Source organism: Chelmon rostratus, chromosome 18 (assembly GCF_017976325.1).
Source record: "Chelmon rostratus isolate fCheRos1 chromosome 18, fCheRos1.pri, whole genome shotgun sequence".
Classification (NCBI taxonomy): Eukaryota; Metazoa; Chordata; class Actinopteri; order Chaetodontiformes; family Chaetodontidae; genus Chelmon; species Chelmon rostratus.
This window is the reverse complement of record NC_055675.1, coordinates 21,091,443-21,108,719: the sequence shown is the minus strand read 5'-3', so window position 1 is coordinate 21,108,719 and position 17,277 is coordinate 21,091,443. Positions and strand designations below refer to the sequence as shown.

Here is a 17,277-nt window from a genome sequence, read left to right as displayed (position 1 = left end):
TCTAAACCGTCCGCTATTCTATGAGGCAAAACATCCCTATTAAGAAGAAAAAAAAAAAGACTAACTGCTGCAAATAATCTTCAGCATTCGTTCTGTCCTGCAGGGTGCACCAGATGGGGGGGGGTTTAACACATCAGGAGTGTCCAGATGTATCACAAGTTGCCTAAACTTTTTGGCATTCATTATTTTGGTTTTGTGAGCAACAAAAGTCCAGATACACAAGGTCTGGATTATCATTCTTAGTTTTAAAGGACCATACCGGTGGTTTTCTTGCGTGTTTTAGCCCATCAACCACAAACTGAGTTCACTTTACATTACTGGCAGGTTGTCAGATGGACTTCCTGTCTTCCAGGCAGCAAGCTGTTTCAGTTTATTCAGTCCTCTGGCAGAAAAAGGTAGATTCTCTCGAAGGTATGTTATTGTATTGTGGTAACGCTGTTTCATGCTGAGGCCACTTTCACAACTCTACTTTTGGTGGTGAAATCCAAGAAGAACCACAACTCAGCTACTGAAAAGATTACATTTATTATTACAGATTAAATGTTGAGCAACAGAGTGGAAGAGCTGAGATGGTTTAGGTCGGGGCATAACGGTGGTTTACAGGTTAAAGGGTTTCCCACAGCTTTTAATCATGGAGCTGGATCTCTCTGCTCCCAGTGTTCCTGTCAGCTTTCTGCTGAACTCTCTAATAAAAGTAGAAAATAGCCTTAAACACAATCTGCTGTCACAGAGAACAGATCTATGAAGAGATGGGCACTGCTTACAAAGACGGCATACGCACCTCTGTTGTTTTGTTTTGCCCTGAATTCATCTTCTATTTTTTTATGTGAGCTGTGTTGAGTCCCAATAAAAATAAAGTTCAAATGAAAACAACGATTGAATTAATAAATAAATAAATAAATCACGCAAAAACATCAATGGCATGAAAAGAATAGTGGGAGTTTTATAGTGGCAATAAAACACTAGCTCTGTGGATGTTGGATTGTCCTTGAATGCACCAACAGGGAGAGATTACCGAACCAGTCCAAGCCAGTAACTAACATGATCACCCCTGGCTGGTTGGACATTGATCTGAAAATGTTTTGTATCCTTTGGAAAATGTTTGGCTGTCTAATGAAGATACACAGTTTTAAAGACCTCATGGAACGAGGGCTTTATCCTCCAGGACAGTGAACAATGGATGCATTTTAGCTCCCCTAACTGCATCCACGTTTCCTTCACTTACATCTTATCTGTGCATCTTAGTCTTTCCCACAGACAACACAAGGCAGGAACGTGAGGGAAATCGAGGAATCATGTTGTGTTTCAACAAGAAAAACATCCCATTAATGAAGTGCAGATGACTTTAAAGACCTAGAATCGGTTTGATGCTTTAAAATTGAAGCAGTGAAGTGGCAGTAAATTGTCTTCCCGTGAACAAAGTGAGCTGGGTTTGTTCTGTGCACCACACATCTGACGTTTTGCACATCAGGCTATTTCACACGTCTCAGAGTGAAGAAGATTTGACCTTGCTGACTCTCAGATAAATTCCTGACTTGGTCCAATCTGCTAAACTCCCATCTGACACAAGCAATCCAACACAAAGCATGAAGGGTATTGTCAGATTCGATTATACGAAATAATACACACACGCTTTCAGGAATGCGTCCTCACGGTGAGTCACTCACTTGTCTTTCCCTTCTCGGCTTGCCGTATGCCCTCCACGTCTGGGTACACAGGAACAACAACCACGTTGTAGACGGTGTCGGCATCCAGGTTCCTCAGGACGGTGCTGGTGGTGCCTCCTGACACCTCCTCCTGTTCAGCGAAATGTTAAAACCTCCGTCAGCACGACAACGACTTAATCTAATAATGGTGGGAGTGCACGAGGCTGGAGCTAACAGAGGTGGAGCTGTGGTGAAACGTTTCAAGAGGCTGGATGTAACAGATCTGTGTGAAGCTGTAAATACAGTCTGGGCACATCAGAGTTAACCAAAGCAGTTTCTACCATTCGTTCTTCTCCTCCTGGCTGAGCTGCGTAGAAGATCTTGTAGGTGCGGACGTTGCCCACCGCCGGTTCCCAGCGGGCCGTCAGAGTGTTGATTGTCGGGTCGACCACCTGCAGGTTCTTCACTCCACCCAGAGGATCTGAGAAGGAGGAGCAGCTACGTTAGTGCATTTATTGGCGGTCTTCTGATAGTCTGTTCCACGTCTGTGATAAAAACGCCAGTTCACCAAAACCAGGCACCACCTGACCTGTATCACTCAGACAGACCATAGATAGACCACCAGTGTGGGTTGTGTCACTGTCTCAGGCTGGTGTCTCTATGCAGGTCCAGTGCTGGGTGAGCAATATTACATGATGTTGTGTAGTGATACACAATATTTGTATATCAGGACTTATTGCTGTGTGTTATTATGCAAACACCATGACCAATCAGGCTTCAAGCATCGGTATTGTTGCTATGGTTACTCACAGTCTCACAGAGCAGAATGACTGGTGGTGAACTGGTGGATTTTTACAACTGAACTGTTTCAGATTGTGAAATGTTTTGTGTCTCTAATCAGAATAAATGCTGCGATGACACAGTTTTAATTGTCACTCTGGTGTGGCCGGCGAAGCAAACACACCTGACATATTTCAACCAGGCAAACGAATCTGATGTTAATTAGTGAGGACACAAGTTTCAATCCAACCACTTCTTCTACTACATTAGGATTTAGGATGATTTGACAAACGCCTGTATTTTAAATTGCTGGCTAACAGCCCTGGCTAATGATAGAAAATGTGATTATATCTGTTGTGTCTGTTTTGAAGGAGTATTTTATGTTAAATGGAATCAGCATTTTTAAACTCTGACCTGCAAGAACAGCAAATTTTGTATTTTAGTCTTATTTTTTCGGGTTTTACTGGTGTTTTAATGTTTCTGCTGCCCTGTCGCTCTACAGGTCACATGTCTTTGTGTCTTTATTTGGTCCTGATGAGCTAAAGTTTTCAGCCCATGTGGGCAATAAAGTACTATTTTATTCTATTCTATTCTTTTTCCACATGGAGTGAAACGAGTTCTGGCTCCGCATTGTTCTTCTCTCGAGGTCCAGGTCATATTGTTCAGCTACAAATCAGTCAACACACTCATCTGAACTCACTTGTTTTCCCATTTTCAGACTGCGGTTTGCCCTCCATCTCATGGTAGACAGGCACGACGGTGACGGTGTACTCGGTGTCCGGGTCCAGGTTCTTCAGGACGGTGGAGGTGGTGGTTCCGGACACCTGATCCTGGTGGAGGAGAGAAGAAACAACTTTGAACTGGGTGAACTCTCGGATTTGGAGGATTCTTAGAAAAGACACTATCAAGTTTGGCGGATGCAGAAAGACTCTCAGACTGAACAATATCACAGTTTAATGTGTTGTAAGCCCAGTTTTCTTGGATGCAGCTTCAGTCAGTAACTGTCTTTGTGCTGCAGAAGCTCAACGGTTTTAAGCATTAGTATTCCATGTAAAAAACTGTCCAGGGACAGTCTGGGCATTCGAGCAGAACCACCAAACTGGCAGCAACACGGAGCGTATGCACGGTCTCCCCCAGGCTTCTGCTGCAAAGATAAATCTGTTCTTTGTTCATTTAATCAAATAGTAAGTCCTAAAATCTGCCAAAACGCTGAGATAATTTCAGCTGCTTCCAAATTATCTTATTTCACGACATTTCTCAAACCACGTGACATAAGCTTGAGAGCAATGAAATGGCCCCCCTCAAGATATTGTCACTGCTTTATAGAAAACAGCCTTGGAAGTGAGTTAAGCTATCCCACATCACTGTCAAATGTTTTCCATTTGTTGTAAGAAAATGTAGATCTTAAACGCAACAACATTATCCAGCGGGTATCATCTTCTGATAACTTGATTTTGCACTTTGTCCAGAACAAGTAAAGAAAGCTCTTGCATGAAACTGCCTTGGAAACAAGTGCAATCATCTCACGTCACTGGCTTTTCTCCACTCGAAAACTTGAATTTGAGGCCAACGCTGAGAGTAAGCTTTTTGCTCTCACAGCACAGTACCTGCTCTTACTTAAAAACTGTATCTGTGCTTTGTTTGTGATGCAGTCACAAACACTTTAAGGTATTTGACTTCTGTACAGATTCACAGAAGTAGAAGAAAGGACGTAGTCAATGCAGAAGAAGCATTGAGTACTACAGATGTTCCTCCAGTAAATAACAGTTTTATCTAATCTTTCTGTGACCAGCAGCTCTTGTTTTGTTTTGTTTTTTGTGGTTGATTTACTCTAATTTAATTCATATCGAACTGCTATTACTGTAAATGCTGACCATACATGTTGCTTAGCTTTTAATACCCTGTGGTGTTGTAACTTGGTTCCATTGTTGAGGTGTTCTCTAGTTGCTTGTGTTGTCTGTACTGGCGGCAGGTTTATTTCTGCCACGTGTGCATGGTGAAATTGGTGAATGTGTTTCTTAAATTGCTTATGTTTGATTTATTTTCCTTCAACCACACATTATTCACAACGGATTAATGGCACAAAGAAAATCGGACCTCAATAAAAGACAGATGCAACTACAATAATGAAAAATAAATGATATTCAGTTACAGAGAGACAGAGGATTTTTACTGTCAGTTAGATTTTCACGGTTAAATAAAGGTTAGCATGTCTCCTCTCACTGCCACTGAGCAATCATTTTGATTTTAAGGTAGCTAAAATCTCTTAAAGCAAACATTTCATTTCACATTTGGGGTGTCATAAAAACAGAGACAATTATGGGGCATGGATGATGTTCTCAGTCTCTGGTAAAAATCCAACATCTGGAACTGGCAAGCCTCGTCAGTTACGTAAAACTGGCAGAGTTCTGCCGACTATTCTTCCAATCAAGTGTTTCTTAGTTTTCACTAAAGATCGACTTGTGGTGTGGATGCAGTCTTACCACATCCTGGTCTCCTCCTGCAGCGGGCACCCAGATCACGATGTATTCGCGTACGTTGCCCTCAGCGGGCTCCCAGCGGACGTTCAGGGTGCTGGTGGTGGGATCGATAACCTGCAGGTTCCTCACAAAACCCAGCGGCTCTGAGCGGAGACGAGAAACAGGAAGTCAAACCCAGAACTTGGATGCGAGCGTCACACAGCTGCTGTCTAGTCAGAGGTTACTGGCGTCCAGGGGGCAGTTTGTTCAGATGCTGGACGGCATGAAGATGGTTGTGTTCTGGTTGACTTTGCCTTTAGGTCTGTTGATTCAGACGCAGTCAGTCTGCAGTTACTGAGATTGATGTTATGTGTACACTTGTGTTACGACTGTATTTTCTGGCTCTGGTTCTGCAGTACTTTATCTGTGGAATAACATTTTCACACTTCACACCCTTGAGCTGTTTTTACCTTTCAGAGAACAACACTTTAACAGTTAGTGATAAAGTAAAATACAGAGAAACAACAGTTACTAAAAGACAAAATGAAATATAAATTAGACAAATAACTCCTTTATTAGAGATGCTAGAAGAGGAGGAGCCATGGAGAGAAGAGATAAGGCTTTTCTGCACAGCAGGATCGAGGTCTGAGGCTACGTGCTGGGTGTGTTTGCTGCTGAACATTTACATTTGAAAGATGTGAAGTTATTGAAATACTGAAAGACGCTGAGGTTAAAGTTGAATTGGCAGTCAAAATATATGCAGCTGAAATGGCCTTGAGCAGTCCTAAAGCAGCTCGGCTCAGAGAGGAAATTACCTGTTTAATGATGGAGCTTTTAAAGGTCCATGGAAGCACTTCTTACATACCACACGGCCTACAGCACCTGACCACAGCCACAGGTACTCACTTGTCTTGCCAGAGTCAGACAGACTGGGCCCGTCCCCCTCTGCGTAGACGGGGACCACGGTGACGCTGTAGCGGGTGTCCGGTAGAAGCTTCTCCAGGACGGTCTTGGTGGTGCTCTCTGACACTTGTTCCTGCAAAGACACAAGCGGTGAACTCAGCCCTTTAACAAGAGGCTAAATTCCTGCCGGCCCCAAGAGCCGTGACCTTTGACCTCCAGCAGGTGAAAAGACACGACCTCCCCTGGAGGATCAGTTTAATGCACTCGGACCGAATCTGAGTGGTTATTAATTCCTCAAGGCTGAAACAACATTTCTGAGCTGAAGTTGAAAATATTATGTGACAATGTTCAAAACATTTATTCTTGAGGTTTTTTTTGCTCTAAAAATTTCAAGAATTGTGTGTTTTTTTGGGCAGAACAGTCTCTTAAAACAGCACAAGACCGTGTTCCAGGTTGAAAAATAGTTATATTTTCATTTAGTGGTAAGTTTAAGGTTCCAAATAATTTGACCCACCACACTTACGTAATAGAGAAAAACAAAGATATTTAACTGAGGTTTTACGTTAAGTGAATAATTACTTACAAACTTGATCAAGCAAACATGAAAATAAAAGAAAATTAAAGTTTTCAAAAGTAAAGTATCATTGTAATATTCATTTGAGCTGTTTCTGATATTAACAATATGAAAACCGTCTTTGGTGGTTTTTGTTATATCTTGTCAGTGTGAACATTTTCTATATAAAAACTACAGATTTTAGAAATGCAGTCAAACTCTAATTGAAATGACTCCAGTTACTCCAGGATGTGCAGTTTCTTCTTAACTGAAGAAGCAACGCATGAAACCCCATGAACAGTTTTCAGATTTATCTGGCAGAGGAGTTTAAAGTTGCTCTGTGAAATCAACTTTGACGTACTAATTGGGGGTAAAAGTTATGTCATCGGTAGAGACAAACGAACCGTTTCTAAACAGACAAACACGAGCAGCCAAATCATCTGAACTGCTGTTTCACGGCTCTTTACAGTCCGATTAACTGGATTTTCACAGTTATTCTGCTCAAGCCGCGCTCCAGAAATATAAACCCCGTAAACATGCCATGCACCGATGAAGGATGCTCTCTTGGAAGAGGATTTAGACGCTATGGTGTGGCAACTGCACCATGGGATTATCCTGTCAAACAGCATGACATCACTAAATCCCTGTTGAGAGCTTTGATCGTTTTGTTGCTTTTGAAGAACAGCACGTCAGACAGGCTGTAAAACCTGCGACACTTCAAAACTGAGTAACTCTGACTGAGATTACTTTTTTTTTTCAATATTTTGTCTTAATGTTGCTCCTGGAAATTTGACCAGATTTTTATTTTTTCCTGCAAGCGTTGAAAGCTTTCTCCAGAATCTCGTTTCTTCGAGTGTAAAAACACCCGAGAGGCCTTGTCACAGAGCAGCGGTGTTAGCAACACAACGCCGGGTGCCAAAAACATGTGATACTTGAACGTCTTCCAGATCAGATTGCAAAGTCATCCAGCAATAAACTGCAACAGCCCGTCAGGTTTGAAACAACTGAGCGAGACACCAGTCTGAACTCGGCGTTGTATAACTGTGTTATTTCATAGATAGGTCAGATACAAGAGTTCATCCCAATCTGAAGCTCTGAGTCAGTGTCCAGTTGTGGATAAAAAGAGAGATCAGTTGGAGACATGATGATAAATGATTGTCTTTGAAATTAAACCAGCTGTATTATTCTCTGTTATCATCTCATTCATTTTGTTTCTGCTGTAAGAATTTATTTGCCCGCACAGATCATTAAAATTTCGATTAGTTTTAGTTAAGATAGACCTTAAAGTCTAGAGTCTAGTCAAGTTAACTTCAAGTTAACTTGACTAGACTCACATCACAAACCTACTGCTTGCACTGCTGTTATTTATGTTGAACATTTGCTAACATGCAGCACATCCCTGCAAAAATCCTGTGCAATATTACAGATTTTTTTTTTTTGCTGTACTTAATATCATTTCTACTGTTATCGATTTTTCGACTGTGCAATAGTACAAAACACTGTATTTTATTATCCATATCTTACCATGTGCAACTCCTTTTGTAGATAATTAATCAATAATTTTTATTGTCAATTTGTTCTTCTTCTCTGTCTCCCTTTATTCTTGCTATTGTCTGTCTGTAACAATGTAATTTCCCCCATAAGGGATCAATAAAGTTATATCTTATCTAAAGTTCAACTGGACTCCACTTCATTTATATCAACCGGGCCTGTATTTGTGCCTTCATACTTGATATTTGATCAATCAGCATGAGAGCCTTTATCGTACAGGTGCAGGTAGATTAGTTTTTCCCTCTTTCTTGGATTTTTACAGTCCGCAGTTTTATTTGAGATGTTTCTGTGAAATAAACGAAGAAGACCGAGGACCTTACCACAATCTCCAGTCCTCCATCTGCAGGAACGTAGATCACTTTGTAGCCCTGAACGTTGCCGTCGGCAGGATTCCAGGTCACGGTGAGGGTGGTGATGGTCGGGTTGGTCACCCTCATGTTGCCCACTCCGCTCAAAGGTACTGGGAGCATCACAATGATTGTTAGTGGCGAGCTGCCTTAACTTTGCTGCAGTCCAACAATACATATATTGCAGTAACTTACATGTCTTTCCGTTCTCTGACTGGCGTTTTCCTTCCCTGGCAGGGTAGACCGGTAACACCGACACTGTGTATGGCGTGTCGGGCAACAAGTTCCTGAGGATGATGGAGGTGGTGCCTGCAGGAACCTGCTCCTGTTTACCAAGATTGATAATAAAAAGTCATTTAGATGGCCGGCCTCCTAACTCGCTGCCTCTCAAGCAGCTTCCTGACCTGCTTTCGTCCATAAAAGGGACTCACCATCTCCTCCAGGCCGCCAGTAGCGGGCACAAAGAAGACTTTGTACAGGCGAACGGCTCCGTCAGCCGGGTCCCAGTTCACAGTCAGAGAAGTCATGGTGGGGTCTGTCACCCTCAGGTTCTTCACTCCTCCAAGTGGCCCTAAAAAGACGACACGGCAGGTCGTATATAGAAATGAAATGAACTGTAATTCCCTGTCAGGACCATTTTTTAATGAGTTGATGCTCTTGATGGGAACTATCCTGTGAAAGTGAAATTGGTAGGCAGGTAAATCAGGGTTAAGTCTTACTTGTCCTTCCGTTTTCAGACATGGTCTTTCCGTCTCCTCCAGCGTAAACTGGCACCAGAGAGACGGTGTAGAGGGTGTCAGGCTGCAGGCTTCGCAGGATGGTGTTGGTTGTGCCTGCAGACACTGTTTCCTGTGTTTAACAACAAATTACACAAATTAGCTTCTTCCAAACCCAGACAGAAGACAAAGAAACGAGCATGCAACTGGAATTAGCTGTGGAAAGTTGCTTAGCGGTTACAATGGCAGCATCATAGCTTTTAATGTGCCTTTGAGCAATGCAGTTAACCCCCAGTTAACTCTCCAGTCCAGCCAAGCAGGATAAGTGCATTAGCCAAACGAAAGCTGCTGAATTGCGTTTATCACTAGCTGTTGTCAACATGCATGAGGTGCAGAGGTCCTGTCTGCGTGTTCTCCACGAGCATTTGAGGTGGAACACACAGGTGAGAAATTCGGCTTCGCGTTTAACGCTGCACACAGCCGGCGGACAGGAAGCAGATGGTTGTCCTACCAGTCCTACCATGCTCTCAGCTCCTCCGGCGGCAGGAACATAAATGACTTTGTACTCCTTCACTCGGCCGTCGGCGGGCTCCCAGCGCACATTCAGGGTGGTCATGGTGGGGTTCAACACCTGCAGGTTCTTCACTCCACCCAGAGGCTCTGAAGGAGCAGAAAACAGAGTTTAATAAACAAGAGGTGGAAAGAAACTGTCGGTTTGTTTACTAAACTTACTGAACTGTGCTTAACATCTATATTAGGAGATTATTTCTCTGCATTTCAGAGAGAAATATTGTACTTTTCACTTACTGTATTTTGGTTACTTTGCAAATAAGCTCATAAAATGTTATCATACAATATGTTCCTTTACTTCCTTCCTTGTTAATTTAATTCATTCTTCTTTCCCTCTTTGTCACTGTAGTGTCAAAACCACATATCTCCCAAATGTCAACTTTTCATGAGCCAGAAACAAATTTGTTCTCCGCTTTGTGACGATGCATTTTTCAGATAATCCAATTGGCTTTTAAAGAGTTGATTTCCCTTACTGGTTCGTCCTTCGCCGGAGATGTCTCTGCTGACGCCGGTGGGGTACACGGCGGCCACAGTGATGGAGTACTGAGTGTCGGGCTCCAGCTTCTGCAGGGTGACGCCGGTCTTCTTCCCTCCAACCTGCGTCTGTTCACAGGAAACATGTCAGCAGTCAGTGTCGGTGTTCCCAAACATGGCGTCACTCAGTTTGAACAAAAAAGACCAAATAAAAGCTCTGAAAATGCAAATACTAACATGAAATTCAGGGTATTTTAAGGTCATGCTGCATGCAATGGAAACTCTGTTATTAGGACATGCAAGAATTTCAGGTGAAACAAGCAGAATTACTCCATTAAATCTGAAGAATCAACTTAATGTCTCTAAATCTGTGGTGAGGTATCTGCTGTCATCACTCAGCCTCCCAAAAACTAAACTGAAGCTCACAACAGCACAATAATCGCACAATAATCGCACAGTGTGACATGTTTTGGAGACTGATCCACTGTTTCTGAAGACAGTGTCAGCGAAGTATTTACATTATTCATAAATGAGTAAGTTAAGCATTTCTCTGGAAGGGGATCCAAGTAGGCCTTTGGGAAATCCTGAGCAAACAACTCTGCAGTATATCATGAAATGGATACAGCACTGTAAACACATTCGTGGAGGATATAAACAGTTTGAATGGTAGCTAAGAGATAAATGACAGAGGTTATCACATCACATCTACATCAGTATTTTAGGTATTTGGCTGAATCTCCATTCTGAAGAACGTGGAACGTGTCTTGTTGAGCGTCTCTTGTGTGTATCGGACTTGTGACATTTTGTTTATGGGATGATCTTTTAATCATGAGGTAACATGAGCAGCTCGTTTAACAACACTGTGTTCATCACAGCAGCCATAGCTTGATCTAAGTACTCTCATTTTTTAACAACAAACGATGGAATTTATCTGTTTGTCTTAAATATCAAAACTTGAACCAAACATGATATTTTTTACAGCAAACTGTGCCAAACTTTTCTTTTCTTTTACTGCAGCAGGAAACACAACTTTGAAATGTTGTGGAGCATCTATGCTACAAAGAGCAACGTCAATTCTGCTCTGAAAATGGCTACTCAAATATATTTTACTGCTTCCTTCAGGGTTAAAGTGATTTTTATGAGGTTGATTTTTAAAGGGTAAGTCTGGTGATATTCCATTTTTCTCTTCTTACCAACAAATCCCATCAAAAGACCAGAAACAGTCAGTGCGTCTCTCAGCACTTTCTGATTTCCAAAACCTCTCTGTGACTCTCAGCGTTTTTAAAAAGGCTCCATAATTTCTTTAAAAAGCTGCTCGCTGTAGCTTTTAACAAACATTACTCAAAGGACAGGTCATTTCATTTGCTGGGGACTACTTTCAGCGGCGGATTAATCCACGTTTGGTACTTGGTGCAGCAGGATGGTGTGTGTGGGATGTGTGTGGCTTAATGACGTGTTAAAGCTAAAATTAACTTCAGGCTGCAGACTCTCACAAGGATTCTTCACATTTTCATCTCACTGGGTGTCCAGCTTGATTTATTCCACTGTGAGTTAGAGCATGACCGCCTCAGTCTTCTGCTATCATTCCTCCTGACTGTAATATTTCACCATACTGAATAATATAGCAGATAGCATCAGCACAGAACTGGACCTTCAAAAAACACCAGTTTTCCGTAGTTTTTCATAACATTTGCACAATTCCCAAAGTGAACATCTACTATTTTCCTGCGTTTTCAGAGCAGTGAGGAAACCCTGAGCTCATCCTACACAAACAAACATCCCGTCTGCTTTCACATGACTGATGTTAAAAACAACAAGCCTGCAGATGACAACACGACACCAGATGCTCTCAGTCTCCTGGTGTACACATCTGACGTGGCGAGGGGATCAGAGATCCATTAGACAGATTTGCGCCGCTGACATCATGATTCGACCTTGACACATTGTTTGGGGGAACACTGTCATAACATCTCAGAGACACAATAAAATCTGCAACACACTGAGATTCTTTTCCTGCAGCCCACAGTTTCCTTTCAAGTTATTTCCAGGGCTAATCACTGTGGAATCACGGAGCAGGAATGCGAGCTTGGCGGCCAAACGCAGGACTCCTCTAACTATACAATCGAGCCGCGGGACGTTGTCATAAACCAGACGTCAAAATATGATGAAGGAGCTCAGAATGGCCAGAAATGCATCTCGCAGAGCGCTGGCGCCGTTTTGCTTCAGACTTTCAGGACGGTTTTGTGTTCATCTCAAGAGGTGGACGAGATTTTAAGACAAAATCCAACCTGCGCTGCGAATGCAATGTTTTTGCCATTCCCTGCTTTATTTAATATTTTGCGGTCCAACATCTCTACCGTGACTTAATTTCATTTTGTGGTCCATCAATTCGAAGAAAAATGTGTTTTGCCTTTCATATAAAGAAACTGAGTCTGTTTCTTCTAGTTCTACATCGGTGCAGTTTTGAGCTTCCACTACTGTATTTCAGCTTTTCCATTTTGGGAGACTTTTTGCTTTTATTTCACTGTATTGCAAAGATTGTTGCTTTATGTATCTGACAGTTGGTCACACTTTGTCAGATTCAGATTTTTAATTTATCTTGAGATAACTGGGATTGATCGTTAAAAATCTTCTATCTATTCATGCATCTGGAGCTCTAAACACCTCGGTGGTCATATTTTCAGACATTTGATCAAATTGCGCACCCTGGGGAGGAAAGAGAAGGAAATGGTGTTTTCCAGCTGATCTCCTGTGTGATTCCTGTCCTTCCTGGCTTCAGTCGACACACCTGAAGTTCATTTGTGGGTCGTTAGTGTGTGTTTTTATTTCACCTCAACACTCTGACAAAGTCTTTTCCAGAATGTGCAGGTGTGAGTTGTGCAATATTAAATGTGATTTATTGTACTCAGACTGGATGACGTTGGAATTTTCTTTCTTGGTATTCTCTGAATACCAAAGAGCACCTTTGTTTTTTTCTGTCTGACTTTTTAAAACATTTTTTGCCTATAAAGCAAACACACACACCAATTTTCTTTGACTTTTCAACATGCAAAAGTAAAATTTTTAGCAGGCAAAAATGGGATTTTTTATTTTTTTTTTAAAGCATGAAAATCCACAAAACTGGAGATAGATGTTTTTCTTATGATGTAAAAACTACTAAAATTTTCTTAACAAAAAGGTTTTTAAGTGAACTTTAAGTTTACTGCTTTGTGTACTTTTCCTGCAATCGAGTTTTGATGTTTGTTTTTTTGATACTTAAATAAAGGACTTGTGTTCACCACTGGTGCCATGTGCTGAGTGGATGAATAATGGATTGTATATAATAGTAGAAATGAATACAAGAATCATCAACAGCTACCTTTTGACAGTATTAGACCCTGATGTATGGAACTTTTTTGAATCTTTTTTTGCAGGCATCTCTAAATAACTCTCATTCATTTTAGTTTATATCTCTTTTCTGTCCAGTGGGAGGGAAAACTTCCCATCATATTAAGCAGTTTGTAATTGATTTGTTTTTCTGTGCGCACTGGGACTCAAACTCCTCAGACAGATATAAAGCCCTCCATCATATTGAGATATTCATTGATTTGTCATCGAGCGGCTGAAGCGCAGTGAAGATCTTCCCAGCGGTCACGAACAGCACAGCCGGCACCACCGCACCCCAAAAACAGCAGAACAAAACCACTGTGGGACCATATCAGGAAAATCCACCCTAAACAGGAATTCATTCATACTGTTTCTCTAAACCTGGACAAACAGATGATACCCAGTGCATTCACAGTCATGTGGTGACGGGAGAGAGGGATTTCTTTTCTGGTAAACCACAAATTTGCAAAAACAGTCCATGAACTGAAGCCAGTTTGGGTGTAAAAACTTAGATAAACATTTTTGAAATCTCTTCAGTCACTCTATTGTTCAGTGTCAGTGGAGCAGCTCCAGCTTTTGTCTCCTGGTAAAATGAAGAGCCAAGTGTGTGTGTGTGTGTTTGTGTGTGTGTTTGTGTGTGTGTGTGTGTGTGTGTGTGTGTGTGTGTGTGTGAGAATTCTGTTGCTTGGTCACATTTACATAAGACTTGTGGCTAAGCTGTACAACAACTTGTCATATTGAGATTAACTATATTGCTTTGTTGTGATTTTATTTTCCAGGAGACTCTTGTTTATCTTGTATAGTTAAATTTAGAAATGCACAATATTGAAATTTGACAGAAGCTGTCATTTTGGCCAACACAGTACATGTAGCAGTAACTGCATTATCTTTAGTTTATGACTGCACTGTAATTTGATCAGAAATGTTATTTTAAATAGAGAGAAATGAGCAGCGAACTCACCGAGAGAGGCTCGCCTCCAGCGATGGGCTTGTAGGTGATCTTGTAGTTCTGGACGGGGCCGGGGGCGGCGTCCCACCTCAACGACAACGCGGAGGTGGTGGCGTTGAAGACCCTCAAGTTTCGAGGGGGCTCAGGAGGCACTGGGAGCACACAGATAACTCCAGTGAGATGAGCAGAAAAATCGGGACGTCCTGTGATTGATTAGCGATGGTGATGGTGATGGTGAGGATGATGATGGCAGTGACGGTGACACTCCCAAAATCCCGTAGGTCTCAAACCCGGAAGGGTCAATTTTAGGATGGAAGCAGCGGGGTGATGTGGATCAAAACAGGAGCAGCGGTTTGGTCAATGAAGCTGTTCAGAGCCGGGCTGGAGTTCAGTAACTTCTCATTCACCTTCAAATTTATTCTTCCAGATTTTAGTTAGCTCCTTCAGCATTTTGGCATATATGGGTCACAAATAACAAGATTATACCAAAAGGATATTAGACGTTTTGGAGTTGTAGCAATTTTGGTGGCAGTGGGGGCACAATGACAAATTTGGGGATCATAAATTAAAAAATGTAAGGTGGCTTCAGAAGCTCGCTGAGCTCCAACCCGACAGCAGAAACTCTGTACAATACAGCAACTACATGCAACAACATTAATATGATGACTGAGGTGAACTCTGATGGTGGATGACGTGATGGATGAATGTGACAGTGTGAGATGAATGGAACCGTGACAACAGAAAGGTTATAATGACAACACGGTGAGGGATGGGGGGAAAAAACCGAACGTGGAATTAAAACAATCATTCACATGGATGGAAGTCCGCGGAGGATGACGTGTTACAGGTCGACTTGCACACTTTTTGCAATGACAGCTCTGAATCTACGTTCACACCACAATCTGCGACACATCCTTCATCTACTGTGGAGCAAATCTGGGATGAATGCTGCAGATGTTTATTTTTTTAAATCGAGCAATGCGCGATATATTTGTTTATGTGACGTTTACGTGATGTTTACATGATATAAACAGGGAATCCTAGTGTCCAGTGTTAAGATAAGACTGAGCTTTACTCATCTGGAAACTAATGTTTGTGCCCAAATCATGTAATATATGGAGTGAAATAGACTTGACAACTGCTGTACTTTTTAAATATCCAATGTTACAACACATAGATAAAAATATAAAAAATGTAGCTGCAGTAGCTAGCTAGCATATAAGTTTCTAGTGCTGCCTATGATGGTGATTTTGGGAAGCTGTTGCAAAATCATGCATATAGGCTACCGCTTAATACTGCATCACACTGTCATAGCAAAATGCAGATGTTGCCCTCTTAAAATAACCTATACAAAGATTTAATAACTCATTTTAGTAAAATTATATAGTTATAATGCAATTAGTAAACAATAATGCACAAGGTGTCCTGATATAAAAGCAGACCAGGAGCCCTTTTCTGTATCAGGACACTTCAGAGCGGATTACGATGTTGAATCTGCTGAGTAAAAGTATGCTTGAGGTGTCCAGATGTACAGTTTTAACCAAGAGACACGACCGGCAGCCCGGACCAACATCGACTCACTGAAGTTGCTTGTGGTGTGAACGCACAGAGGAGCTCTGAAAAGCGCGTACATGCAGTTAAGAAAGAAGAAGTGTGCTTCCATCAACACTTTCCACAACGTTCTTCACAAAATCATGAACATTACAACGAAAGGGAACCTGTCCTTCTCATACGACATACCATCCGTTGCCTTTAACACTAGAAAGAGACGTTGAGAAAACAATAGCATTATTATTTCAATGTGAGTTACATCCGTGAGTGTAAATCATGATGGTTGTTTGTCGGGAGCTGGTCGGACGATGTGGGTGCGGCGGCTTGCTTACATGTGCGCTGGTTTCCCATCAGGTCCTCGCTCTCAGACTCGTCGGGGTAGATCGCAGTGACCTGGACGGAGTAATCGGTGTCGGGGTCCAAATTCTGCAGAACGTGGGAGGTCTCATCGCTACTCAGGATGGCCTGACGAAGGACACAGAACAGCAACAAGAATGTCAGGTCTATTCTGCTGCAATAGCAAGGACAGCCGTCACGGTGATCCAGGTAGCAGGACATGATCGACTGTGTGTTAGCAGTGGAGCTGCTTTTTCTGTCATATTAGGTAAGAAATCCTCAGCCATCCTTAAAGGATGAGAATGGGGCCTCATTAGGACTTCATATATTTTCCTATTATTGTAATGAAAGACGAGGGCAGGAGCAGAGACATCGGTTACTGTCTATTCCAACCCCGCCTCCAAAGTCTCAGAAGTTTAGCTTCTCGTGTTCGGTGGACTGGATTTGTGCACGCAGAGCAGACATCTTGGCTGTCGAGGATGCTTTTCCACTCGCAGATACTGTTCTGTGCGCTTGCATCACGTGCACACACCTGCTTTTTATGTGGGCAGGCCATTTCCCGCTCTTCATCATCTTTCGCCTCTTATTTGGTGCAGCTGACGACGCAGCGTTCAAAAACTGATTTGGATGTTGAAGCATTCAGATCAGCCATAAAACTGAGGCTGTAATTAAGAACCTGGCGTGGATTTAATTCACAGTGCTGAAGTGTACGTTGGGGAGCGTTGCAAAAGTGGGTCCAAACACAACCTCAGAGGACCAAAGCATAACAAGAAGAAAACAAAGGCGCCATTATTCCTTCAGATAAACTGGATGTTTTAACTTAAGTCCTGGCAAACCAAATAACGAAGTTCTGTGAGCCATGTCTGTTTAAAGGATCTGTAAAACCACAGTGCATCATTCCTGTGATTTTCCTTTTTCGTTGAGTAATAAGAAAAATCTTAAATGACAGTTCCACAGCATGACTGTTTCAAATTTAATGGTAACTGAATCGCCCCTCCTTGGAGAGCAGCCCACACGTTAGAGAGGCAGGACTGTTCAATGGAAGGTAGATGGTTTGAATCTGGATTAGGTCAGAG

General features: G+C 42.1%; 1 protein-coding gene across 1 annotated transcript in view; it reads right to left on the bottom strand.

The window, feature by feature from the left end:
* The window catches only part of col12a1b (collagen, type XII, alpha 1b), a 130,657-nt gene that overhangs the window by 56,414 nt on the left and 56,966 nt on the right, over positions 1-17,277 (bottom strand). Inside the window, exons 29-42 of the mRNA XM_041958233.1 lie at positions 16,198-16,330; positions 16,055-16,072; positions 14,327-14,466; positions 9,999-10,128; positions 9,476-9,615; positions 8,959-9,088; positions 8,671-8,810; positions 8,435-8,564; positions 8,213-8,352; positions 5,792-5,921; positions 4,910-5,049; positions 3,127-3,256; positions 1,988-2,127; positions 1,668-1,797 (exon numbers count right to left, since the gene is read on the bottom strand). Coding sequence (XP_041814167.1) covers positions 1,668-1,797; positions 1,988-2,127; positions 3,127-3,256; positions 4,910-5,049; positions 5,792-5,921; positions 8,213-8,352; positions 8,435-8,564; positions 8,671-8,810; positions 8,959-9,088; positions 9,476-9,615; positions 9,999-10,128; positions 14,327-14,466; positions 16,055-16,072; positions 16,198-16,330 — 1,771 coding nt within the window. The remainder of the gene's footprint in view (positions 1-1,667; positions 1,798-1,987; positions 2,128-3,126; positions 3,257-4,909; positions 5,050-5,791; positions 5,922-8,212; positions 8,353-8,434; positions 8,565-8,670; positions 8,811-8,958; positions 9,089-9,475; positions 9,616-9,998; positions 10,129-14,326; positions 14,467-16,054; positions 16,073-16,197; positions 16,331-17,277) is intronic.